This window comes from Bactrocera latifrons, unplaced genomic scaffold (assembly GCF_001853355.1).
Source record: "Bactrocera latifrons isolate USDA-ARS-PBARC rearing strain unplaced genomic scaffold, ASM185335v1 scaffold_147, whole genome shotgun sequence".
NCBI lineage: Eukaryota > Metazoa > Arthropoda > Insecta > Diptera > Tephritidae > Bactrocera > Bactrocera latifrons.
Window position 1 is genome coordinate 280024 of NW_017534930.1, and position 27548 is coordinate 307571.

Here is a 27548-nt window from a genome sequence, read left to right on the forward strand (position 1 = left end):
TCAGAAAAGTTAAAATTATACAATAATATATTTAATTTAAACAAGTCAGCGTAAAAGATACATATTTAAACAGTATTTTGTCAAATTCCTAAAAGTAGCTGTTGGTACCTCTTTTCCCTTGAAGCACCAAAAAAATGTTCTTGTCGTCAAAAAACCAAAAATATGGTATTCCGTTCGACTTCAAAGTAGAGTTTTGGGATAAACACAATTTTCAAACCCACTTAACCCCTTAAGACCTAATTCACAAATCTAACCGAGTCTCTTGTGTACAAATGATCGGTGTTTACCTTCTACGCCAGGGGCTTAAGAAGTAATTCTTTTAATGTATTGCAGTTTTGGTAGTCGTGACTTGCTGGAAATATTTTTATGTCTCTCTCTCTTTTTCTACTATGTTTAATTCAATGTTTGTGAACTTTTGGGGGGCAAATAGTTTTGTTTGTGACGTCATAAACTATAAGGTGATAAGGCTTTTTTATAATTACTGTCACAGTTTGAGAGTTCAATTCGTTCATTAAATACTTTATGCCCCTCATAGTTGGTTAGCTCTGAGTATTTGATAACGAGTAATAAATAAAAGAGCGTCAACTAGAAATTTTTTAGTTGGACTGTATGATTTTAAAAGGTTTAGTTAGTGATACCCATTTAAAATAAAATAATAATTATTATTTATGTAAAATATGGTCTAAATCATATTAGACTTCGGTGTCTTGATCGAGAAACTAATAACGAGTGTTTTTTTTAGAAGTGTGCTTTTCAATGAAGTACTTAATACTTTTGCGTATTTGCACAAGAAACTTTTATTTAGCGACCTCAATTTGAGTTGAATGGTTGTGATAATCCACAAGCCATCGTTCAGATGCCTGCGCATGTTAAAAAAGTCACTGTTCGAAAACAGAAAATCAAACCTGAAACCGGCCGTATTGTTACATACAATCTTTTTCGTCTTCGTTACTGGCGTAGACACCGATTACACGGTTATAAGCGAGCTTACAACAGCGCGTCAGCCATTCTTCCTTTTCGCTGTTTGGCGCCCATTGTAAGTTCAAGTGTAGCCAGGTCCTTGAGCTTTTTCGCTCGATTATTTTTTACATACTAGATTGAAAATGTTTAATCGGTCGATTTCGCATATATGATGATGGTAAGTGAGTTATCTTAATGAAACCATGGAAAATTTGTATAAGTATATGGCATGGTATGTGGTATTGTCCAGTATAGAGAAAATCTGGTCAATACTACACCCAACTGCTACAGACTTCATGTAATGGTTTCGTTTTCTTAACAAACCATAAGAAGAATAAGTTGTAAGTTATATAAATTAACAACTTTTCTGCAAAAAATGTGTGGTTTTTTAGCACTGAATTGGAATGGATCTTGGTCTAAACCTCATATCCTTAATATAAAGAATTTTGATCCACTGCTTGACATTTTCCACAATCACTCAACATGTTAAATTTAGCCTCTTCCATCGAGTTAATATCATAAATCAACTATATCTCATGTGAAGACATTTCTAACATAATTGTAGTTAACGCGGACTAAAATATAGCAATAAAACTAGATTTAATTCTCTTGAAACATATTTTAATATAAAGTTTTGCCAGCTTCTGCACGAATGTTCCGGGCTTTGCGAGCTGCAAGAGTATAAAATGTTCGGTTACACCAGACCTTAACTCTACCTTACTTGCCTTGTTTAAATTTTACAATTGCTATGTTATTTAGAAAAGTTTTCTTAAGTCTATGAATGTTTAAAATGTTTTAACTGTATAATTTTGTAATAGTGATGACCACGTAAAAGAATCTGACTAATTTTCCAGCGCTAACAAATTGATGTTATTCCAAACTCGCCTTTGAACCTTTTTGACGCTAAAGTGAGAAGGTACATAAATAATACTTAAACATACATACATATATTCGTTCATACATACATATGTATGTATGTAATTTGGCTTCACTCATATGTGCATTAGCTCGCGCCAACAGTTCTGGCAAACTTTTAAAAAACTCACTCAAAAGAGTGTGTGTAAATTTGTTTCTCACTCGAGATCAAACAGTTGTCACAGCTACAAATTCAATAATATTGTAAGTATATATGTATGTATGTACATGTGTGTAAATGAAATACGCAAATATTTATAGGCACTCATTTAGATTTTATGAAAATGTTTGTGTGTGCGTGCGAATATGTGCGCCAGAACAGCGTCCGCTAGAAACATTTAGCTTTTGCGCACTTTTCCCACCGACTGCTGTGCGCCATTGTCGAACACGACAGATTTCTTCGCAATTTCGTCCAGTACGCAGAGTACAGCTGAGCAGACCACGACAACAACGACGAGGCTAAGTGCGACTGATTAAAAACAAATACGACCAAAAGTAAAATTAAATAAGAAAAGTGACAGTATTTCAATAATATTTATTAAAGCTAAAAGTGTAAGTTCATATTTTAATCTCGTTAGATAAATTTGTAAACATAAACGTTTGTGTGTATGTATGCAACTGAGTACATGATGCAAAAATTCCGAAAAGTTCAAACATTTAAGTGTGTATACGGGCAGTGCATGCGAGTCATGGCATCTCAGTTCCTCTGATAAATCTGATAAAAGGCGCCAGCACCAAGGCAATTGTTTACAAACAAATAGTCGCTTGTGGTAGATTATAAAGAAAAACTTCTCAGTTGAAAATAGAAGTTGAAAATAAAAAATGAAAATTGTTCTCAAAAGCAGAGAAAATCAACTCCGATTCAGCATTGTTAAGCAGACAGTGATGTTGTGCAAAAAAATATATATTTTTGCACGAAATGTAGCTTCATACGAGTATATATGTATATTTTTTTATGTATGCAAAAGTGTAAAAACCTGGAAAGTGGGTCATGAAGCGCGGCATTTAACTACGTTCCTTACAATGTACAATATAAAATTGTGAATGTACATATGTATATGAGACCTAGTGCGCTTCCGCTTTTTCTTCCTGTTTCTGGAAGTAGAAGTGAAATTAAAACAGCTCCTTTTGTTAAATTGACTCATCATGCCGTTTATATAGCAGCATTTTAGGCGTTCAGCGCTTGGCTTGAGCTGAGTTTTATTCAATTTGACTGTGGAATTGTTTATAGACAAAATTTTCGATCAAAATTTTTAACTTTCTCTAATATGTTTGTACATGAGAATGCTTAACCTGGTAGAGAAAAGGTTTTAGTATACGAAGTATTTTATGAAAGTTATTATATCGGTGTTCCTACTGACTGGTAACTAACTACTATGTTAGCTATTGAACATCAGACCTGCTGTTATAAAATTTTAGTCATAAAACATAGCACTCTTGCGTGCTAGATTCGAAAGTAGTCCAAGAAAGAAATATCGGTAGAAAATATTTGGAAATAGTTTCTAATAATTTCAAGTCTTCATATATTCAAGACACAGACATCAGAACATACTTAAAAAAGTTAGACCACGATTTTTGCTCTCATAACATAATATTTTATCGCCTAAATTCAGCCACCAACCATTATCTTTAAACTAATCTTTAACCCGTTTAGTAAACCCGTTTCAGTAAATACTGAAACACTTCAAATGCGTACGACAGCCGTCTTTCGTAGCAAAATGGCACCTACCTGCAGACATTGATGATGCCAGCAGATTAACTACAACGGCACTTATTGCACTCGCAAGATACTCTCATATTCACCCTATAGGGTTCGCGCTAATCTTCGTACATGCGCACTTTGGACGCTGCGCGTTTATTCGGTTTTGTTTTCGTTCGTCGATTACTCGGTGTGAGCATGATGTCATATGTGCGGTGCTTGTATGCTCAAATAACACACCCAACAACTATGCGGCACTGACCACCCTTATGCCACCCACTATTACAGCGTGTTAGGAGTTCGCGTGTTGCGTTTTATTTGAAGCAGCGGCGAAAGTGTTTTCAATACACAATTTAACTCGTAACAATGCGCTGCCTTCCTTGAATATTTTTGCCTCCTCCCATTTCAGTCGCATCTATTTTGTTTCAAAAACTACTTTATCACGTCCACGACTTCCTGGTTGCCTGTTTTCCTAGTTCGTGAGGGCAGCCATTTTATAGGTTTTTGAACTTTCGGCATGTTTAATGATGACGGTGGCTTGCTTTCTTTCTATGACTTCCTGTCCGAATAACATACTCGTGTTTAAAATCATGTATACTACTGTCGCTTACAACAACTACTTTCATGAGTCATACTTAATCCTAATTGATGCATTGTTGCGCTGTTGCTGCAATTAATTTGGTTTGTTGTGCTCATTTTCCCCTAAATTTGTGTCTGTGTGCAGAGCCAGCATTTTGGTGGTCCATGTTGACCTAGTTTCCGTAATTGAAATCTGTCAATTTGATGGCGGTGAGTGATTTTGTGGGAAGCTTTGAGCTTTAAGCCAGCTTGGCAAGACTAATGTGTTTATGCAAAACTTTTTTCCTCATACATTTCAACAGTTTTTTGATGAAAAGTATAAAGAATACATGCACTCATCGAAAGTTTCTCTTAATATATTGACTGTTTCGCGTTGGGTATACGGCATGCTACGTCATCCTGTTCGAATCAAAGGATCCACATCAACTTCTTTAAACTCAGGTATAAAAGAAGTCATTATACGTAGCTCCATAATGTTCAGCATTCACTGTAACATTACTCTTGGTTTCAATTCTGAAGATATGTGAACCAATGATTCCATCTGGTCATAAAGTACACCAAATAGTGATTTTTTTAGAATGTGTTGTCGTCTCAACAATGGCTTGTGGGTTAACATCACTCCAAATGCGACAATTTGTTTGTGGACGAATTCATTGCGAAACCAAATTTTTTTGTGGAAATCGCGATCGATGACCATCTCATTTCTGTCCTAATTACCGAACATGCAGCGCACTCAAGGGGCGTTCGGCTTCAATTCTTGCATGAGTTGGACTTTGTGAGCGCGCAAACCATGTCCCTTCTGCAAAATCACCGATTATTCCACGCAATAGCGTTCGGATTAGAATTTTGAAAGTGCTGACGGCGTTTCTGAGGTTGCGTATACTCCACTAGAGTAAACGTGGTGCGAAACCGATCCAAGGTTGCTAGAATTACCAACTCTGCTAGGTGATTATGTCCGATTCTCCAAGCTCTTTGTGTACACTCTCAGTTACGGGTGCTATATTATGCGCACTGCGTGTTGGGCGTGGTCTATTCGGTCGAATATTATTTAATAATGAATGCTGGGACCTAAGACGGTTGATGGTGTTGGCTCAGTAGGCCGATTATGTGGACCACAAGTTGAGTGAAGCGCACGAAACATATTCTTTACAAAACGTGAATTTTCGTAAGAAATTTGAACGATTTGTAAAAGTTGTATATTCGTAAGTCTTTCCAAGATGAAATCTCTAAGGAAACTGAATAAAAATAACATGAAATTTTGACACGACCTACGTGAGATTTGACAAACAAAGGCTATTGAAAAAACTAGCTCCACTTGGATCACCCGCTTTAAGCACAGCAAATCATAGTGACAATGAAACAAGGAATTCTCGTACAAACAGATGGAATAGAAATTACTCACGAATTTTTTTATAGATTATAATTCATAGATTCATGAAAAGCCTCACAATCAAAAAGATAAATATTTTTCAATCGATGAAAAAATTCATTGCATAATTACTGTAGATAAAATATAATTTTACGAACATAAAGCCGACATACCAAATTTTATTACATCATTATTTTTCTATACATATCCAATTTATAATAACTTTCAAAACAAATTCATATTTTTACCCAAGCATGTAAGGACGGAATATAATATACAACTGAAAATAAAAATAATTTGTATACCCTTAACAGGGTAAATTATGTTTGTCGCAAAGTGTGCAATATCCAGAATGAAACGGAGGTAATTTAAAGTATATATGGTATATATATGATCAGCATGACTAGTTGAGTCGACCTAGCCATGCTTGTCTGTCTGTCTGGTATACTCGAACTAGTTTTTGAAATATCGATCTGAAGCAAAAAGCTGATCATTTGTCAGAACCGCTGATATCGGATCACTATTGCATAAAGCTGTTGTACAAACTGACCGATCAAAATCAATTTGTTGTGTGGAATTTTTTACATTTGTGTGTGGTATTATATCTTCTATGCAACCGACGTTAACAATCTTCTTGTTTTTTTTTTTTTTTAATTATTAGACACACTTACATACTTAACGTATGTTAATACATACGTATATTACTTTAAGCATCAATAGTATATTTTGTTGAAATTTCATTTAAGCAACAAACAAGCGAACACAGTGCTATGTCTGTGTAATTATGCGCATAATTAATGCTTGGCGTGTGTCCATGTCGTACATAATAAATAATATTATATGTACATACATATATATAATATACATTTGTATGTATATACATTTCCGCATGATATGTCGGAATAAAATTTGGAAACTTGTATAATTAATGATTAGTAATTTTAGCCAATTTTTCTGTGTCTGGTCTTTTCATGAGCTTTTACACATCTACGTACTAATTTTTGTATTTACAGATATACCCAAAATGACGAACAATATTTTTTGGTTCTTAGCCTGGGTAATAAGCTTATGCCGTAAGCAGTTAATTGAGCCGTGCCAACACACTTACGTATCTTTTTATGGTTTATAAACACAAAGAATTCGCAAATATAGTTAGATTACCAGTTTGGTAAACTTTCTGTTTTTTGTCAGATTTATGATAACTTATCGCCTTATAATATTGAAGGCAACACTGGGTGAAAACGAAAAAGATACAGTTGCCGAATCTGTTATTTGAAATTTATTGTTGAGTAAGAAAAAATAATAAAAACAACTCACGATATAGTAAAAAACGGCATAAGATTTTGGTAGTAGTCTTTAGACATTTTTTGTAAAGGCCGATCCATTTCGAAGTTCCCTACTTTTTTAAAGCAATAACACAGAAAATTCAAACTTAATTATTTTATTCGAAATGACATTACTTAGCATTTATTTTTTAAAGATTATCTGAATGTTGGTCACGGCTACGTCTCAGATGGCCCATCTGTTGAGTCCAATTTTTAATTCTTGACTGGGTACTGGCAAATATGATAGACGAGATATTTTCCTTTAAGATCTTAATCTAAGCGGAATTGTCCGCATAGACTTTAGACTTAACATATCTGCACAGGAAAAAGCATAACGGTGTGATATCACACTATCTTACTGGTCAATCGACCGACTTAAAAAGTGAAATTAACTGCTCACCGAAGTTTTCTCTCACTGGCATCATTTTTGAACTATGGATGGTCCTGGAATTCTTCAAGTTGCACTTCGTTCCAAATGTGGGAATTTAGCTTGTTTACACATTTTCGTAGATATTAAAAAAATCTTCACAGGTTCAAGTTTTCTTACAAGTACTTTATTTTGATAGGTCAGGTTCAATTCTTTGAAAATAATACTATTGCCTTGGAAATATTTCACAGAAAATTTTGTGAAAATACCTGGCCAAATAAAAAAGTTTTTCTTACTAGAATTTGATTTTAATTGGTCAGTTTTTATGGCAGCTACGTGCTATTGTAGTTCTACCAAGGAGCACCGTCTAGGGAAGCAAAAAACCTGTGCAAAATATCGGATCGATATCTCAAAAACTGACGTCGTTAAGGCTTTTGGATGTTAAAAAATTAAAAAAAAATATGCTCTGTTCATTGAATAAAGAAATAAGGAATGGCGATTCAAATCGTTAGATTGGTATTTAGTCACTTAGTTTACCATAACCTAATATACTTTCTAAAAAGAGTGATGTCATTTCTTAAAAAAATGCGAGTACTAATTGTTAAAGAAATTCAAATGTTTCTAATAAGTGTTATGAACAATCGATACAATTAACTTTTGAACACAACATTATTCAAATGGCCACTGTTTTTGCAGGAACGAATTCGATTAACCTAGCTTTCGAGTACTTTTTCCACTAAATAAAGTGGTTTGTCATGATTAGCACCTTCGACATTGACTTCTAAAGCTTGAAAAGAGTCTGGTTTATTGCCAAAGACCAATGTCTTCAGATAACTTCACAAGAAGTAGTCTAATGGCCGTGTGGCACATAGTCCCGTGTTGTTGGAACTAAATGTTGTCAAGATCAACTGTTTTTAACTGCACCTATAAAAAATTGGCCAACATCGAACTGCATTGACAGTAACACTGCCACCAGTTTCATTTCGATAAAAGTACCGACCAATCAGCCTTCAACAACACTTGCCAGAATGGCACCAACAGAGTGATTATTTGTCTTGTTGGAACTTGAACATTATGTAAAGAAAATGTATAGTATGCTCAAAATTTTCAACAATTCTATAAAAAGCAAACACAGGTGGACGACTATTACGGTCATAAAACGGCAAAGCGCAAAAAAAGTTGAAACGGTTTTTTGATAAAAAAAAATTAATAATTTGTAAAAGTTATAACTTTCCACGATGAAATTGTAAACATCACTGAACACAATTGAAAAATGATTATTTAGAAATGATCGATACGACACTCAGAAATCATAACATTCCTATTAGAAAATTCGATATATAGTTAGCTAGTTTTTAAACTACTATTAAATACTCCCTCAGCGTACGGTTACTCCATACGAACTTTCAATATACTTGTACATACATATGTATATTAACTTATAGTGACAATTTTCTTTTTAAAAATTTCTTATTAAATTGAATGTGTATGAATGCGCCATGGAAAGGCTATTTTTATGAAACTTTATCTTCTCAAGCAAATAGACAGCCAAGCGCACACCCAAAACAGTAGCAATCATCGAGCTGGATCACATATACATATATATACATACTTCCAGCACATTTAAACGATATCTGCGCTGAACAACGAGATGACATAATTTTGTATTGTTGTTCGTTGTTGTTGTCAATGTTCCGTATCATTGCTTGCTGTGAAATGCTTATTCCGGAAATACATTCATTTGCGGTTGAAGCGATGAATAGTGAAACCCCTCTGTAAATATACTTACCATTTCATACACACGAGCACATACATACATACATACATTTACACGTGTAATCAAATGTAATATGTACATATAAGTGGCTCGGTGCATAATTCCGTTTCGTAATGCAAGCAAAAATAGCAAAATGGTGCACTCATATAAGGAGGGCATGTTCTTTGCCAGCCACACTGGCGTCGTGCGGCTTCAGCAAAATGGCAGGGCAAGGAATGGACGTGAGGTCTCACAGCCGCACTCATGTGTTTATACTCGTTCCTTTCTTGCCTTTATCGACAATTCACTTTTATGACTTTTGGGTGTTGCTACTTTGTTTACAAATAAAGAGATGCTTTCAACAAACGAATGAAAGTGAGCGCGACTGTGTCTTTGTTTGCGGAAATGGCTTTATTTATATCAGATAGTAAACTGTGTTTTAAGGTCGCGACGACCTTGACCTACCCATTAGATGTTTGTAGCATGAGAATGAGTAGTTGGTGAGTGTGCAACAGCTGAAATATAATGTGTATTGGTTGTTATTGCTTTTGAATAGGCTTTGTATGGACGAATGTGCGTGTGAATTTATTTTCGATGTGGACCACCTTGTGGTTGAAACCGGAAACGGATGTTCAAAATTTTGGTATAAGAGAAAACTGGTTCAGCTGGTGGTGCTTTTGTTGGAACTTGGTGGTATATGCATCTCTAGCATTTTCAGTATATTGATCAAGATTTTTCAATAATTTATAAATCTGGTTGAAGTACKTGTGATGCTATTGTAACTTTTATCCATTTTTAGGGTAGCGGATCAAGTTACTAGTAATATACTTATGTAATACATAACGTGCTTAAGAGTGCTATTGATCAAGTACTATATGATCGAAAATTTTAGAAATTGGCTAAAATTTAATAGTCCTATTACTATACATTTTTATATCCTGATACCTTGTTTGCAACGAAATTTATAACACCCAGAAGGAATAGCTATCATTCATTTTATTAAAAATTATCATGGTGGAAAAAACAAGAGTTGTTGATCTAAAATTGTGGACTCTTTAACAAATAGTCTCGTGCAAACGACGCATAACATTCAAATAGTATTTCTTGCTGACAGTTTGGGCGCTCGGAAGGAACTCAGAGTGCAGTACACCTCGATAATCGAAGAAGGCTGTCAACATAACCTGATTTTTGACCTCCTTTGAAGTGATCTTTTGGGTTTCGGCTCACTTTTGCCACGATATTTGGCCGATTTATCGTCTGTCGGAAAGTATTGCTTCACAGACGTTAAGACGACGCAGTTTTTGGAAAAACTTTTGTGATTTTGGACCCAATCATGCTTTCCCTTTTCTTAGGCTCAAATAATCTTTCAAAATGGTTTTCAATCATCCGATAATTCCAGTAAGATTATAGACTGTTGATCGTTGTTTCTCAAGCACAAATTTATTCATTTTATTGACGTGTTGATCATAACCTTATGTTGATGGCTCCTTGAATAACTTGTACTAATCAAAAACACTTGCTCGTGGCAAACAATTATCATCTAAGGCTTATTCAAACATTCCGAAAATTTCGGCAACAGAAATTTGATTCCGCACAATGCTTTTTATTGGAACTTCTTTGTTGAATAATTTCAATCATCGTAAAAATCGCCGAATTCACTATATGTGCTTCAGAAAGATAAGCGTATGCTAACACTAATATACTAGTGAATATTTTGATGTGACATTTGGCGCAGACGTCCCTGGCAGCCATACCAACCTAAAAAAAAATCTCTCGACTAATGGGTTTCGCTTGAAATTTAAATTAAATAGTCTTACTATTTTTTGCCACGTATGTATATATGCTATGGTGCAATGATAAAATAAGAATAGAAAACTAAAAATTTTCCGCCACTAATTTCCTACTGGGTTATTTCAACTCATATCTCATGTAGTAAATACTGAAATGTTGCAATTTTGTATATATTGTATGTTGAAACATTACCTTACCCAACTTTTGCCTAATATTCATGTACACAATGGCACTTGTGACAGCCCATAAGTACTAATGCTCAAAATGTCTCATATAGTTATGTATGTATGTATGTATGTATGTATGTATGTATATCTTGTATACTTAGTGAAAAGTATTCATGCATACCAAAATTTATTATAGACCCGGCGGCTGGCGTTCAGCCTGTTAATTCACACATTTGCGCAGTCATTCACATATTGCACAAACTTTTTAGTTATTTACAGTGAGTATAACGTCATTTCTACAAATATTTAACAAAATGACCACATACATATGCATACATATCTCTCAGTATACGGAATTTCCACATGCAAACAAAAAATTCATCAAAATTTAATTTCCACACAAAATATTTTAAGTTCTTTGCTCACTGAGTACTAAGAGAGTTATATCAGTTTTCTGATTGAACTAACAAAATGTTTAAAGTCATCATATAAAATAAGCCAGTAAGCTTTAAATGTCGACACAAGCAATTCATTAACTTACTCTTTTAATGAAAAATACTACGGCGATGAGTTCTCATTAAATTTACGATCTCATAATCGCATCGACGAGCCTAAGATTTCTAATATAAGACTGGTCTACAGTGGTTTGCCTGGATAAAAGATTGATTTCTATATACATATGTCCATACATATATATAGGCACTATCTATGATTTTGTAAGATTTGCTCTCATTTATTTTGAAAACTTGCTTTCGAAGCAGTACACAAATTTAAAGAAAGTAACTGATACCTTTGTGCCTTCAGTTTTGTTTTTAAAAGTAGGGGTACACCAAAGTAAATAAAGAAAAAATTGTTGAAAATATAAGTTAAACTTCAATAACACTACTTCTCTGCGTATAAATTTCATTTTTCCAGTTGACTCTCACATTTTAAGAACCGGCAGTAATGTGTCATCTTGATATTGATACCTTTCTTTCATCACCATTAGAAACAGGTGGATGCGCTCTCTCTGTTTCTCACAAAAATTTCCAAAATTATCCGAAAACCTATCCAGATCATTGAGAAGATATTAAGTTAACTAATGTTTTCTTCTAGAGTCTGAGAGTTTGTACATTTTGGTTAACTAGGAAATTTTCGATATAATTAGATCAATATTCTTTTACGTTCACCGCATTTTCTATATCATTCCCAACATACATATAGTGACAATATCCCAAAAATCACTGAGTTCCAAAAACGAAAATGTATGCAATAATTCTTGAAAGCATCAAAATTTTTTAAGATAACAAAAAATAATTTTAGTCTTTGTTGAGCTGTATAATCTTTCCTAAATAACCCATGTCATGTGAATGACGTCGCCCTGGACGCTCCACTACATCAACAACCGATGAAAATGTTGGGAAAATGAGGAACATTTTTATGAAGACTCGTTGAATCATTATTAAAGGAGTTGCTGAAGATACCGGATCGGTTAGCTCATACCATGCAATTTTTTCATATAGCAGCAAAACTAATTCCAAAATTGCTAAATCTTTAAGAAAAGAACGTCGCTTGAGTATTGCTTAAAAGGGTCATAATCGATGAGGAATTTTATGGGTATATGGTATATCGTCTCAATGGAAGAGTCCAGCAGAGTAAAAGCCAAAAAGAAAATAGCTGAGAATGCTCAGAAGTCAACCAAACGGAGCATATCAGAACTACTTTCAGAGTTGGAGAAAACGATGGCACAAGTTATTATATCTGAGGGGGACTACTTTAAAGGAGTCAAAACCGAAATTGATGAATAATTAAATGTTTGTTGAGAAAAATTAAAATTCACCTTCGTTTTTGAACAAACCTCGTATACAAGTCATTTTATGGTAAATATTAAATAATATAAAAGTGCAAGATGTTGATATATCCTAAATTAATTACAAAACTTTAGACAAAACCCACAGGAATTAATGTAAATGCAAACACTGAATAAATCTCTGATTAAACGATTTTTTATGTTTGCGTGCATACATTGTTGCAGAAACATCAGATTGCATATGCACAAAGTTACATATGTACAGGTGAAAACCGAATGCAAAAGGGTCTGAAATCTGCAACGACCGTTTTGGATTACGTTTTGTGAATGTTCACTTAATCAGCTTGAAATTAATTGGCAGCAGTTTTTTTTGCCGAATGCGAGAGTAAGATTACGACGGTTTGTATTGACATTTAATTTAACAGTCGACTGTGTGGCACAAGCAAAATGTATTATTAAGGCTTTAGGGGACTTTATCAGAGTGAAAAGTAAGCAAGACGGGTATAAAAATTAGTTACAGTCGAGCAGTTTAGATTTGACGTCGCGCGTATAGCTGATGGAAGCATTAATAAAGGGTGAACCATTCGAGGTTCCCTACTTGTTTAAAGAAACAACATGAACATTCTATTTATTTTTTGAAAATTATCTCTTTGAATTTTTTTCCGCGGTTACGTCTTAGATGGTCCATCCGTTGCGCCCATTTTTCGATGACTCGTTCGAACATTTCGACTGGTAACTGGCGAATACCGCACCAAGGTCTGAGTCGAAGTGGGGTTGTTGGCGTTGACTTTGGACTTTACATATCCCCAAAAGAGAAAGTCGAATGGTGTGATATCACACCATCTTGGTGGCAAAGCGGACTGGCGCAAAACGTGAAATTATCTGCTCTCCGAAATGTTCTCTCAATAAATCCCGTATTGTTGAAACCAAATCTTGGCTAGATCGCGATCTTCAATTTCAGTCATCAAATAGTCGGTTATCATGGCGCGATAATGGTAGAATTGACGGTTACGTTCTCGCCGGCATCATATTTTAAAAAATATGGACCGATGATTCCACCAGCCCGCAAATCAAACCAAACCATTGCTTTTCTGGAATTTCTTCAGGTTGCTTTTCGTTCCAAATGAGGCAATTGTGCTTGTTTACATACCCATTGAACCATAAATGTGCCTTATCGCTGAATAAAATGTATCCCGAAAATGTTGGATTTTCTTGGAACTTTTCGAGAGCCCATAGAGCGAAGCGATGCCGCTGAAGATGGTTGAGCGGCTCAGTTAAGATCTCCAAGAAAAATGCACCAATTCGTACCATATGTCAGTTCAAGTTGCTGCTAACGGCTCCGAATGATGACGGATGGGACGGAAGGGTGATGGTGTTGCGAATAGTACGCTCCAGGCCGATTATGTTGAACTTAAGTTGAGCGAAGTGGGCGAAACACATTCTTTACCGAACGTGAATTTTCGTAATAATGTTGAACGATTTGTATATGTTGTTCATAAGTCTTTACATGATGAAATGTTAAACAATACTGAGCAAAAATAGCATGATCTGACAATAGAAAAAATAATATTGAAAAAAGTACCTCGACTTGGATCACCCGTTAGTACCCTTATTACGGTTAGCAACTTCACTCAGTTGAATTTAAGTTACAGCAATTAAAACATCAGATCAACCAGAAGTTTCCAGTGCAAGAATTTGATTTTGATCGTTCAGTGAATATGGCAGTTGCGTCAAATGATTTGCTTCTTAGGGCAAAAAGGACGTGCAATTCATTTTTCAGAAACTGAGGAAAAGGACAAAGCTCGGCGCTGAAAATTTCTACATATTTTGTTAGAGTCTCCGATGTTTCCTTTTGGGTGTTACAAGCTTCGCACAAAATAGCCTTTGTGATAACTTAAATTCATTGGAACTTTCTAAACTAAGTAAGCCAGGGATGTATTTAGAACTATATGGCTTTTAAAAATGTTTGTTGCTGATTCATAACTGTGCCCTAGCACTTGCATGTAGCTTTCCGCCGAACCATGCACACCTGAGGAAATAAAGAGAATTTTACGATACTCCAATCCATCTCTCCCAACTCACGACTGGAGGGAGACCAGGTTTGAGAGAACCGATGAAAGCGACCAACAGCTTTACCTTCGAAAATGTAGTTCTCAAAAAATCCTCCTGACCGATGCTAGGGTAGGTGACCCACAGCCTGCAAAAACGACGAATAAGAATGGTTATAAGACCCAAAGACGTATCAAGTTGGTAGTGTTGTTGGTGTGCTTCTCGAACTTATGTAAAGAAGTTTAAAGGATGAAGTTCCTTGTGGGTCTTCTTTCTACAAACCAAATCTACCGAATAGATACTTAACTTAAAATTTCGGAGAGGCTGTACCGTCATGAAGGGCGCAGAACTCATTCAAATCTTTGAACTCGTCGGAACTGGACAATATCATATATGCGTAGCATCAACGGAGGCCAAATTCCGAGACACTGGCCCGAAAACATMTCAAAAATCTTCTTCTTCTTAATTGGCGTAGACACCGCTTACGCGATTATAGCCGCGTTAACATAACAAAACAGTATTTGAAATTCTTTATCTCAATTACACACTTTTAAAATGTACACATGGGTATACATACATACACATCTATAAGAATATCGATAAGAAGAGGATACTTGTGTGTTGTCACCCACCGGGATCAATCATTACCGCGAACTCATAGAGTTCTTATTCCTGGCTTATCAATAATTGGTCTCCGCACACACCAAAACACTGTACGTCTGATTGCAGTATCGCTCGATTACAAACAACTGAAACAATGGGCGGCTATAAAAGACTCTTTTAAATGAGCTAGTAGGTCGTAAGCGGCAAGAAAATCCATTATAAAATCATTTGTAGTTATGTATGCAAACATGAGATGAATACAAAGTTTGCAATTGAGCATTACTGGTTGCATTCAAAAGCTTTTTCGTACTCTTGGCAAAGTAAATGAATTGTTTAACATTTCAATAATTATTTATCTTTATTATAGCATTTTATTCACAGAGCTTTGTAAACTCGTATATGTATATTTACACACGTTTTTGTTATCATAAATATTTGCTTTGTACGAAAATACAAAAATAATATACCAAAATTCTTTAGAAAGCGTCAATATGCAATAGAAGCAAAACAAGTTACGCGAGATAAGCAAACAAAGCCTAATGAAAGCTAAAAAAACATGAATGTAATGATAATTTAGAGTGCTAAAACCCCGCAGAAGTAAACAAAATTAGTCTCAGAGAGAATATGGAAGAACACGCATTTGTATTCGCAGTATTTTAATGACTGTCAGAATCAGTTGATTAATCGAGATTACCGGCATCGGTTAATAGATAGCTAATATTGTGCGTTTACTTATAAACTCGCTTGTTTGCTACTTGATTTACGGTACACCATGAGTGCGTGTTGAAGATTGATTAGTTATTTATAAGGGAAAGTCGGTTATTGATTCACATACGAAGTTGGGTCATGTAAAAATTTGATATAAAGACAAGTGAGCAGCTGTTTGCAGTCAGATAATTAGATATTCAGTTGCGTGAGTTTTGTGAATGACATTCTGGCCGAAAATAAAGTGAATTTGAAGATTCCTAAATATAAATTATTGTAATTACTGTCACCCGCTCTTACTTTTTTCAAAATGCTTGCCATAGTAGTTGCAAACAGGTGAATAAAAATACATACATACATATATAACGGTTTTTGATTGGAGCGTTATGAAGTGATAATTTGTCAGCATTTGCGTGGCTGAACCCAATAAGTTCTTGTTAAATTTTTTGAACTATTTTCTTCTTTTCGTTTATATAACAGATCCAACATGTCAGCAGAAGCAACAAATGGCAGCAGCCCCGCTCCCGCCGCGGAACCACCAGTCGCCGAGGTCGCACAATTGGCTTTGGACGATGAGCCCAAAGTTAGTTTTGCCGATCAATTCAAAGCTTTCTCCAAATTCGGTGATACAAAGTCAGATGGCAAATTGATTACGCTGTCGCAGAGCGATAAATGGATGAAGCAAGCTAAAGTAATCGACAAGAAGATCACCACCACTGACACGGGCATACATTTCAAGAAATTCAAAGCAATGAAAATATCACTTGCCGATTATAATAAATTCCTGGACGATTTGGCTAAAGCGAAAAAGGTTGAATTAAGTGAAATTAAATCGAAGATGGCCGGTTGTGGGGCACCTGGTGTTCTGCAGGTTTCGGTAAGTCGCGATCAGTGAAATATGTATCTTTTTACTAATAATATTGTGTTCTTCCAAAACTTACAAGAAAAGATATTTCGGCATCTTTTCTAATATGTATCGAATACATTTTATTCCTGTGCCTCTTTCGGCTCTCTAGTCCACTTTTTAAGGCAACCTTCAATAGTTCTGGTATTTGATTCGATATTTTAAGCAATTTTAATTAATATTAACCAGCCGAAAGCCTCTGCTGCTAGCGCTGCGTTTGCTTTAGTTTATATAATAATTAATTATTATGTAAGCTTTGTATAAATAAATAAATAAAATTAATATTAAGCAATTTTTCGATAAAATCTATAATTTTTTAAGCTACAAAAAAAAAATTACTTTCCCACCCATTTTTATGCCTTCAGCGTCAAAAAGTTCTTTATTTTAAAATTAAACCGCGCCTAAATCAGTTGACTTTTGCATACCTTTTATATGTGATTTTTATGCCTATAAGGAAATATCGGAGACTCTGCAAAATGCATATCTAAATGATCAGCTTGATGAGCTGAGTCGATTTAGCTATCTCCGCCTGCCTGTATATTCGGGAACTAATCCCTCAGTTTTAAGATATCGTTTTAAAATTTTGCGCACGTCTTTTTCTCCCCAGAAGGCTACTCATTTGTCGGAACCATCGACTTCGGAACATGTAAAATATAGCTGCTCTACAAATCGAAGGATCGGTTTGAAACGCTTGTATGGAAAGATTTTTCATTTGATGAGATATCTTCAGGAAATTGAATCCGAAGAAATTGTTCAGATCGGATCACTAAAGCAATGAAAATGAAGTTCTTGTAAGGAATATTTTCTGAAGGTCCCTTTCTAGCTTAACCACTTTTTTATACAAAAAACGCAGAAACTTCAAATTTTATGTAGAATGTTCATTATCATTTGAAAGAACATTCTTTGGCATTTATTTTTTGAAGATTAACTCTTTCTAATGTTGGTCACGGCTACGTGTCAGATTGCTCATCCAATTTTCAATTACTCGTTCGAGCATTTCAACTGTTAACTGGCGAATGACACGCGTAATGTTTGGCTTCGAGGCCTGAATCGAAGCGAGATAGTCCGCATAGACTTTAGACTGTACATATTTCCACAGGAAAAAGTCTAACGGTGTGATATCACACGATCTTGGTGGCCAATCGAACGGCCACAAAAACGTGAAATTATCTGCTCACCGAAGTGTGCTCTCAATAATTCCATAAATGAATGTGATGTGTTTGAAGTAACGCCATCTTTTTGAAACCAAATGTCGCCGAGATGACGAGCTTCAATTTCGGACATGAAATAGATTATTTTATCATTTTATCAATTATCATAGCGCTTTAAGGGTTGATTTGTAAACGTTATTCAGGCGTAAGTCTTTTCATGATAAAATGTCAAGTAATACTGAAGAAAAATAACAACACAGCTCGACATCTATTATATTCAGACAAAGAGTCCGAAATTCGGTCCACTTAATATTAATATAGATTCTCACACTGCTATCACTCGTCTCAATGCAAGCAAATCATCTGAATTCTTTGTACATATTATTGGATGCTAATTGCTTTAATTCAATATAATTTGGAAGGTGCTAACACATTTGTTTTTTTGTATTTTCTAGGCTGGCAAAGCGGCATCGGCCGTGGAACGTCTCACCGACACCAGCAAGTATACTGGATCTCATAAAGAACGCTTCGATGCCACGGGCAAGGGCAAAGGCATTGCTGGTCGCAAAGACTTGGTGGATGCATCTGGCTATGTATCTGGCTACCAGCACAAGGACACATACGACAACGCTCATTAGAAGCAATAAATTGACATGCATTAATATTATATATAATCTTTAAAAAAAAATGTATGATTAAAAATCACAAAAAGGCACAAATGAACATAAATGAATATAAATGTAGATTTTTAGATGCCACAAACCTTTGTAACGCATTTTTTTAATAATCAAGCTTAAATAGTTTATATTATATGTAAAGCGACATTTATGTATCAGTACGTATTAATTTACACACAACTTGTGGTCACCCTTCCTAGCAAAGTGTTGAATTTTTGTGATACTTTAAATTAATATATTATTAAACGAATAAAATGATCTAAAATAATTTATTTATTAAAGATTGGCTCTCATATTTCACAATTTGGCGTTTTATTTTTTTCATGTCAACTTTACACTCGAAACACATACACCTGTACACATGTATATACCCTACAAACATTTTTCGAAAAATTTTGGAATTACGGAAATATACAAAATTTATATATAAAGATATTAAAAATAATTGTTACAGTGAAAATTGAAAGAAATTTAGAATTATTTACAAGCAAAAACAAAGAAAAATTAAATAATATTGTAAAAACAGTGGAAACCCTGGCGTTTATTGCGAGATTTACCTTATGAGAACCTTATATTTGTTTACACTCATACAAATTTAAGCGACATGATTTCATATTTCGAAAGTTTATGAAATTTTGTATGTGTATCCATATTAAAGGAAGCCTTCTTATCAATAAAATATGCAGTTTAAAATCAAAACTTTGGTGTGTGACATTTTGAATTTCGTAATTTGGCTACACGTTTTTTACACAAAAGGTTAAGGTTTTCTTGTTTTTCGAACTCAAAATAAACCCGCCCGATTCTATTGTTCAGAGCCGGACCTTGGGTAATATTCAAGCTTCCGGAACACTGGAGTATTTTCCAGCCGGAAGACTTTGCGGCTGACATAGCTAACGCAGGAAACAACATAACACAAGTAAGGAAGGGCTAAGTTCGGGTGTCACCGAACATTTTATACTCTCGCATGATAAAGTGATAATCCATATTTCAGGCGTGGTTGTGAACCGATTTCATCCATATTTGGTAGATGTCATCAGGGTGTTAAGAAAATATTATATACAGAATTTTATTGAAATCGGTTGAGTAGTTCCTGGGATATGGTTTTTGGTCCATAAGTGGGCGACGCCACGTCCGTTTCCAATTTTTAAAAAAAGCCTGGATGCAGCTTCCTTCTGACATTTCTTCCGTAAAATTTAGTGTTTCTGACGTTTTTTGTTAGTCGGTTAACGCACTTTTAGTGATATTCAACATAACTTTTGTATGGGAGGTAGGCGTGGTTATTATCAGATTTCTTCCATTTTTGAACTGTATATGGAAATGCCTAAAAGAAACGACTCTATACAATTTGGTTAACATAGCTATAGTAGTTTTCGAGATATGTACAAAAAAGTTAGTAGGGGGCGGGGCCACGACCACTTTTCCAAAAAAATTACGTCCAAATATGCCCCTCCCTAATGCGATCCTTTGTGCCAAATTTCATTTTAATATCTTTATTTATGGCTTAGTTATGACACTTTATAGGTTTTCGGTTTCCGCCATTTTGTGGGCGTGGCAGTGGGCCGATTTTGCYCATCTTCGAACTTAACCTTCTTATGGAGCCAGGAAATACGTGTACCAAGTTTCATCATGATATCTCAATTTTTACTAAATTTCAACTCTACTCCTCACCTTGATCACTTTGGCATATATATAACCCTATATCTGATTCTTTTAGTTTTAGGACTTACAAACAACCGTTATGTGAACAAAATTATAATACTCTCTTTAGCAACTTTGTTGCGAGAGTATAAAGATCAACGTATACATAAGTACGTATGTACGTACATCCATCCATCCCCTTGCTACTGCAATCCTTGTGCTAAATTACAGCTTTATATCTTAATTAGGTGCTTAGTTATGTTATTTTATACCTATTATATATATTTTCGGTTAATTTCGAATAGCTTTAGTACCGTCAAAAAGGGTAATATTTTCCAATTTTCTTATGGAAGAATAAAAACAGATCACATCCCATTTTTTGCATATATATTAGGAGGTATTATTGAACTATAGAACAGAAATTATTTTATGACAAAACAAAGAAAATAGCGGAAATATCAACGATCCCGTTGATTGACATTTTTCGCCAACTTCCTGGCTAGGCTTCTTATTCGAAATGAAAAAAGTAATTTTTTTTTTAATCTGGAAGCTTTTATCAAGTAGAGGAGTTTTGAGAATTTCGAAAAATTGGGGATATAGGCCAGGATTTTGTAAAAAGTGCCATTTTTACCTCTATTTTTCGAGATCAAATACTTATACCAGTGTAAAAATGATATTTTTCTCGGAAAAGCGCTCTATCACGCACTTGAGTATACAATTATGAGTATACAATTATGTATATAAAATACGCTTTAGTTTAAGTTAATCAACTAAATAATTCCCTCCCAATTTTAACGGTCGGATGAAAAAAGTTAGTTTCGTTGAAACGAGCCTCAAAGTTCTCCGGTTGTACAGACCGCAGCATGTAGTGCAATGACTCTAGGGCCCATTTCTTCGAAAATATTCGAAGTAAACCAATGAAACTTCAGGACTATATTTTTGAATAGTTTTTCAATTGATTAGAACGAAATAAAAATGTTTAAGTTTTTTTAATTGTAAAGGCAATTCTCCGTTAATAATTGAGATTTCCAAAAATACATATAAAAAAAAAACAACGAAAATGAAAAAAAAAGACTTAAAGATATTTTTTTATTTAGTGATTATAATAACTTTAAAAATAATTAGCTATATAATATACATCATATATAATCGTTGACATATTGCATTAATCTCTGTTAAATATTAGTATTTAGAAACTCGGTTTTAAATTACTCAAAAAACCTCATTAACTATCAAATACAAAATCGCGCGGCTTTTCAATATTTACATAGTTACATATATCCTTGCCGATTTGGTTCAAGTGCCCTTTAACTTAAGCTTGAAAAATGAGTAAAAGCCTAAATTTCGATAGAACCTATTATAGATTCGGTTCTATCGAAATTTAGGCTTTTGCTCGTTTTTAGATCACAATAAAGTAGTTTCTATGCAAGAACTTAATTTCGATCAGTCGATTTGTATAGCAGCTATATATGTACATATGTATGTGTATGCTATATGTATATTTTATAGGGTCTACGACGTTTCCTTATGGACTTCAAATCTGAAAAGAATTTGCTCTGTTTATAAGCAATTCAACTGGAAACTCTTATTTCACTGTTACCAAACAAATATTGTTACTACTTCAACCAGGTTCATTATATGGGGATATATTGGTTTTTGTAACTGATACTGTCTATGCATTTGCTAATTAGCTCCCAATAACCTAGTTTTACATAAAACGTTATTTTATATGTTCTACTCATATCCATTTAAATATATATACATACATATATGTATATACTATATTCATGTTTGTATATGTATATGTACATGTAATCACTTATTTATAACAATTTACGAAACTTGTTGCATTTTATTTCGTAATCATGTATCAATATCAAATATCTTGGGGAGGCATCAATGTGTTAACCACTAAACCGATGTAAAAGCCGCACTGAAGCGATTTCCATTCATGAGGTATATAAGTGCTCAGAACAATATCGGATGCTTTAGTATTAGCACTGACCGGCTGCTAAGTTCTAGCGAATAAATTCTCAAAGTGGATATTTTAAATACGCTGTGCAAATTCTTAACTGATCTAACGCCTGCTTCAAATAACAACAGCAATAAAGGCAACCGTACAAACACTACACGAACACAGAAAAACTCTACCACTAAAAGCGATTTCAATAAATACCAGAAATTAGTTGAATTTCATTCACTTGAGGACCTTAAATACAAAATGGCTTTCCGCGACAAAAACACTGTGATCACAGGTGGCGCCAGTGGCATTGGTTTGCAAGTGTGTAAGCAGCTGTTAGCCAACGAGGCTTCGGTAAGTAAACAAATGTGATGCCTCACAAGAATTTTTGGTTTAATAATAATTTGTTTCATGGCTTAGAAAGTCGCCATTATTGATATTCAAGACAACACAGAAGATATTTCTAAGTTGCGCGCAGCACATCCTTCACAAACCATTTTGCTGGTCAAAATGGACGTGGCGAATAGACAAGGAATTGAGAAGACTTACGAAGAGCTTAAAAAAGCCTTTGGCTCGATTGATATTGTTGTGAATGTAGCTGGAATCTTTAACGACCAGGATGTGCAACGCACCATTTTAGTCAATTTGGTAATTACAAAAACAATAACTTTAAATTTTATTATTTCAAATAACGTCTTATTGTTTTTACCGCCAATTTATAGGGTGGTATCATCAATTCTTCACTCGCTGCGCTTAATGTGATGAGCAAGGAACATGGTGGCAATGGCGGCATTGTGGCTAATATGTCGTCTGTAGTCGGCTTGGATCCGATGTTTTTGCTGCCTGTATATGCTGCCACCAAAGCAGGCATAATCAATTTCACACGCTGCTTGGGTGTAGGTTTAATGTGATTTTAGACCAAATGGCTGAATATAACTCTCTTTTTTTACAGACCGACATTTATTTGAATCGCACTGGCATCAAGTTCATCACAATTTGTCCGGGTGCCACCATTACCGATATGTTCACCAATTTTACAGAGAAGATCCTGTTCGCCGATATGGGTGATGAGTCATACCGGGTGCTGGACCGTCTCAATAAGCAAAGTGCCACTGATGTTTCACGTTGCATACTCAGCGCTTTAGAAAAGGAGAAAAATGGCGAAGTGTACATAATCGAAGGAAAGCGACTATTCCCAATGGAAATGAAGAGTTATTGGCGTGGCATTGAAAGGGAGTTGAATGAATAAAATAAAAAATTGTATTGTATTACAATTCTACAATGTAGCAATGTTAACAAAGTTAGTGGTGTATTAAATTGTAAACAAAAATAATTATTTTTCGAAAAATTTATGTTCAACGAATTTATTAAAATTTTGGCCTGTCACTTTTAAAAACTGTAAATATATAACATATCACTTATGTTAATCATCCCGCCAAGTAACCAGCACTTCATCTGTACGATAACGCTGTGTAACAAACGAATCTTCGAAAGGCATGCGGGTGCCTGAACGGAACATTTCAGCGCCTGCATGTGCAATCATCAGTCCATTATCAATACAATAACGCTCGTCAATGGCGAATAACTTTCCACCACGCTCCTCACACATAATGCGCATCATTTCTTGCAGACGCTCATTACATCCCACGCCGCCCACGATCAGCACCTTTTAATGAAAACTGTTAGTTACTAATGGCAATTATTTTTATAGATTAAGAATTACGATACCTCATTCGATTCGCAGTGCGCCATTGCTCTTTCGGTAATTTCCACCAACATTGCAAAAATAGTTTCTTGTAATGAATAGCAAAGATCTTCCTTCGTATACTCTGGTTCTTCGACAGTTATTTCCGCCTTCTTACGTTTGTTGCGTCTTTTGCTAGGATCGGCAAGGTCTTCAATGTGTGAGAGAATTCCTGAGAAACTTACATCCATGCCTATGGGGACAAATTATGCAAATAACTAAATAACCAATTTTGATTTAGCAACAACCTTTGACAACGTATGGAAGTTTGATATAATTCTTTCCACTCTTAGCTAACTGTTCGATGTTATAACCCGGACTTGGATCATTAGATAGTTTAATAATACGCGCAAATCTATCGAGGCAATTGCCAACGGCAATATCTATCGTTTCTCCAAAAATACGATAACGTTTATTAGAGTATGCAATCACTTGTGTATTGCCTCCACTCACATAGAGGACAATCGGATTTAAGGCGCCTGTTATTAGACGTCCCATTTCTATGTGACCAATACAATGGTTCACTCCCAAAAGTGGTATTTCCCACAATAAAGACAGTGTTCGTGCTACTATAGCACCGATTAAAAGTGGAGGCGCCATGCCGGGACCTTTAGTATAACATATGACATCCAAGTCTTTTGGTTGAAGTTGTGATTCTTTCAGTGCTTGTTTTATAAGTTGATGAATGAAATCTCTATGGTGCGCGGCGGTCTCTTTGGGTAAAAATCCTGTTAAATTTGTATATTAAAAATTAACATTCAGAGAACATATTATTTTCGTCTTACAACCTTCGCCGGGCGGTGTCACATAGGTACGCCGCACATTGGCTAAAACTTCTCCATCACGTATTATGCCTACGCCAATTTTATTTGCACTTCCTTCAATACCCAGTGCGCAAACCATTTTCTACTTTAATGTTCAACTTATTGGGTTAAATTGTTTTTTTATTTTATTTTTTTGTAAATTGTACAAATTTTAATGTTTATCAGAGTACCTGTATAAAATTTGAGGTAAACAAACAGCTGTCATTTCATTAAATCAGCTGTTCATGAAGATATTTTGCTAGTGTTGACAACTCTCCAATTTTGCTTGCTATTGGTTTATAGAACAAAGGATCACTTCATAAATTATTTTATTAAAAATTATAAACTAATTAATAGCAAAGATTGTGAAAATGTTTAATACAATATGTTGAATTAGGCTTGCCCATTTATGTTTAAATCACATATATGAAAATATGTCTCACGCGTATTTTATTTTACTATTTCTAATATAGTATAAACTATGATGATAACTCAACTTAAACTGGATCTTCACGCTATAATTTGGGTTATAAATTAACCCTCATCAGTATCTTCATCATCTTCTTGCAAGTGATCGAGCCTTAAAGTACCTGCCGCACGGGTTTGATTTTCCACGGACTTTACATGCTTTTTCTTTTTTGTATCTCTTTGTTGCCCAACAACATATTCCGGCATAACTACTCTTGACCCTTTTAGTCTTGGTTTGTCTACCTCAGCATCTTTAACTTCCTCTTCTTCCTTATCTCTCATCTGCTTTCTCAATTTGCTAGATTTCTTGAATTCAATTTTGGCATTTGTATCGAGGGAAGTGCCGTCTTGTCGTTCTCGTGCTTCAAGTTGTTCATCCATTTCCTTTAAGAACTGGAATGCTGCGGCTGTATTAGTATGATCTGAAATATCAACATCTGCCAGCGAATACTTTGTCCATTTTTGTGGATTAACCTATTATTCAAAATTTGAGGTAAGTTGTAATGTATTCCTGAATTATACAAAGAATTTGCCTGCATGCAATTAATTACCTTAAAATCTGGTACTTTACGTGGTTTCAAGCATTTTGATAGCGGCATCTCAGGTTTCTTAAATATGCTTTCCTTTCCCCGCATTCGTGATAGACTTTTATCGGGAGAAATTAGGTTCCTGTTCTTTCTTGGTGTGCTGCGGCGATACACCAGATCTAGTGTAGGGTTTGCAGACTGACTTTGATCTAAAGCTGTTCCAGATAATTCTTTACTTGCATTATCAAGACATGCGAATAGAGCATTCCGTTTTGCTTCGAAATCTTCCATTTTTTATAATTTCTGTATCAATATTTACCCTTTTTCTAAAATTTTGAATCTAAATTCACTTAATTCGCTCAAAGTTGTGGAACAAAACAAAACAAAATAAATCAAAACATATGTGGTGTTGCCACGTTGTATTCAGTATAGAACCGTGTTGCAAAATTTTTATTGAGGAATTTCTGAGATTCTACTCGCCTTCGAAGATAGTATTGGAGTGTAGCTTGTAATCTGAAATATTGTTATAAATTTCAAAAAAAATTTATAAAATTGATATTTATTAATTTAAGGTTGAGAGTTGATAGTTTACGTGCATATAATATTATTAAACTCAATGACTAATTAAGATAAAAAATGTTTGAAGTATTTCAGTTGGCAATTTGCTACTTAAGTGTCAAATGCAGCATTTAGGAAATTTACTACCAATGTAAACAAACATTGATAATGATATAATGTGTATGGCGGCTAGTGTATATTTTTCAGTATACTAGCTCTGAGTGACATAATTTTATATTACCTATGGCTACTAATCTTAGTATACTTGGAAAGGCTGATATCATCCGCGATTTTATATTTTTAAGATGCACTGTTGAAAGTAATTGAAATTGCTGATTTTTGTGGAATTATTTGTAAAATGAAAGAGAAAAAAATGGAAAAAATGCTGATAAAAGAAATTTAAATTATGAACACCTCAGAAATTGCTTCTTGAAACCATTTTTAGACTCATAGTCTCTTAAACAAAGTTGTTCAAAATGATGCGTGGAACATTTCTCTACCCTTTTTTCTGCTTCTTGTAAATCAACCTGTCTTAATATAAATACATATTATGTATGTCAATGATCAGCATGATGAACTGAGTCGATTTAGCTATGTTCGTCTGTCTCTATAAATGTTTTTATACTACTCTAAGGTCAGCTGATGTTAAAAATGACATTTTACTTTTCTGCATTACAACAAGGGACGTACCAAAAAGGTGACTGGCAACCCAATTGCCTAAGATCAGTTGATGACTATGGGGATGACTATGTTCAGGGTCGTAGAGAGAAAACCGCTTGAAGAAAATATCTGCAAGAAAATTTTGCAGCGCACTGGGCCAACCGAACTCTGGATCCGGGAGGAATTTTCCGTCTCTCTCCACATCTGTCGTTTACTTATTATGTGTAATGGTGGTGTACATAGTTTTTGTTGAAAAAATCTAGTATCATTTGTTCGTTCCTCTCTCCCCACCCTACTCTCACGTATAAATTGAATGTAGTTTAAAAAAATGTTTACTCAAACGTTTGTGGTATATTTATTTGTGTATTTTTCTGGTATTTCAGT

At 34.7% G+C, this 27548-nt stretch overlaps 4 protein-coding genes across 5 annotated transcripts; 2 read left to right on the forward strand and 2 right to left on the reverse strand.

Annotated features, from left to right (window-relative positions):
- Positions 1–2233: 2233 nt before the first annotated feature.
- On the forward strand, positions 2234–19109 carry LOC108965734 (TPPP family protein CG45057). 2 transcript variants are annotated; one of them, XM_018928324.1, is made up of 3 exons: positions 2234–2427; positions 16555–16951; positions 18585–19109. In XM_018928324.1, exons 2-3 carry the CDS (start codon positions 16562–16564, stop codon positions 18765–18767), a joined length of 573 nt encoding a protein of 190 aa, XP_018783869.1. In that variant the 5' UTR covers positions 2234–2427; positions 16555–16561; the 3' UTR covers positions 18768–19109. The 2 variants fall into 2 exon arrangements, with proteins under 2 accessions (XP_018783869.1, XP_018783868.1); XM_018928323.1 differs by lacking the exon at positions 2234–2427 and adding an exon at positions 15950–16410.
- Positions 19110–22420: 3311 nt separating this feature from the next.
- Positions 22421–23737, forward strand: LOC108965758 (alcohol dehydrogenase 2). The gene is made up of 4 exons (XM_018928362.1): positions 22421–22758; positions 22825–23052; positions 23127–23300; positions 23357–23737. The coding sequence occupies exons 1-4, from the start codon at positions 22666–22668 to the stop codon at positions 23651–23653; spliced, it is 792 nt and encodes a 263-aa protein (XP_018783907.1). The 5' UTR covers positions 22421–22665; the 3' UTR covers positions 23654–23737.
- A 15-nt stretch (positions 23738–23752) lies between these two features.
- On the reverse strand, positions 23753–25198 carry LOC108965757 (probable tRNA N6-adenosine threonylcarbamoyltransferase). Its single transcript, XM_018928361.1, has 4 exons — positions 24937–25198; positions 24397–24876; positions 24133–24341; positions 23753–24070 (listed from the first exon to the last, which is right to left on the reverse strand). Exons 1-4 carry the CDS (start codon positions 25049–25051, stop codon positions 23828–23830), a joined length of 1047 nt encoding a protein of 348 aa, XP_018783906.1. The 5' UTR covers positions 25052–25198; the 3' UTR covers positions 23753–23827.
- Positions 25199–25365: 167 nt separating this feature from the next.
- Positions 25366–26327, reverse strand: LOC108965759 (protein TSSC4). Its single transcript, XM_018928363.1, has 2 exons — positions 25971–26327; positions 25366–25893 (listed from the first exon to the last, which is right to left on the reverse strand). The coding sequence occupies exons 1-2, from the start codon at positions 26235–26237 to the stop codon at positions 25486–25488; spliced, it is 675 nt and encodes a 224-aa protein (XP_018783908.1). The 5' UTR covers positions 26238–26327; the 3' UTR covers positions 25366–25485.
- Positions 26328–27548: the final 1221 nt, after the last annotated feature.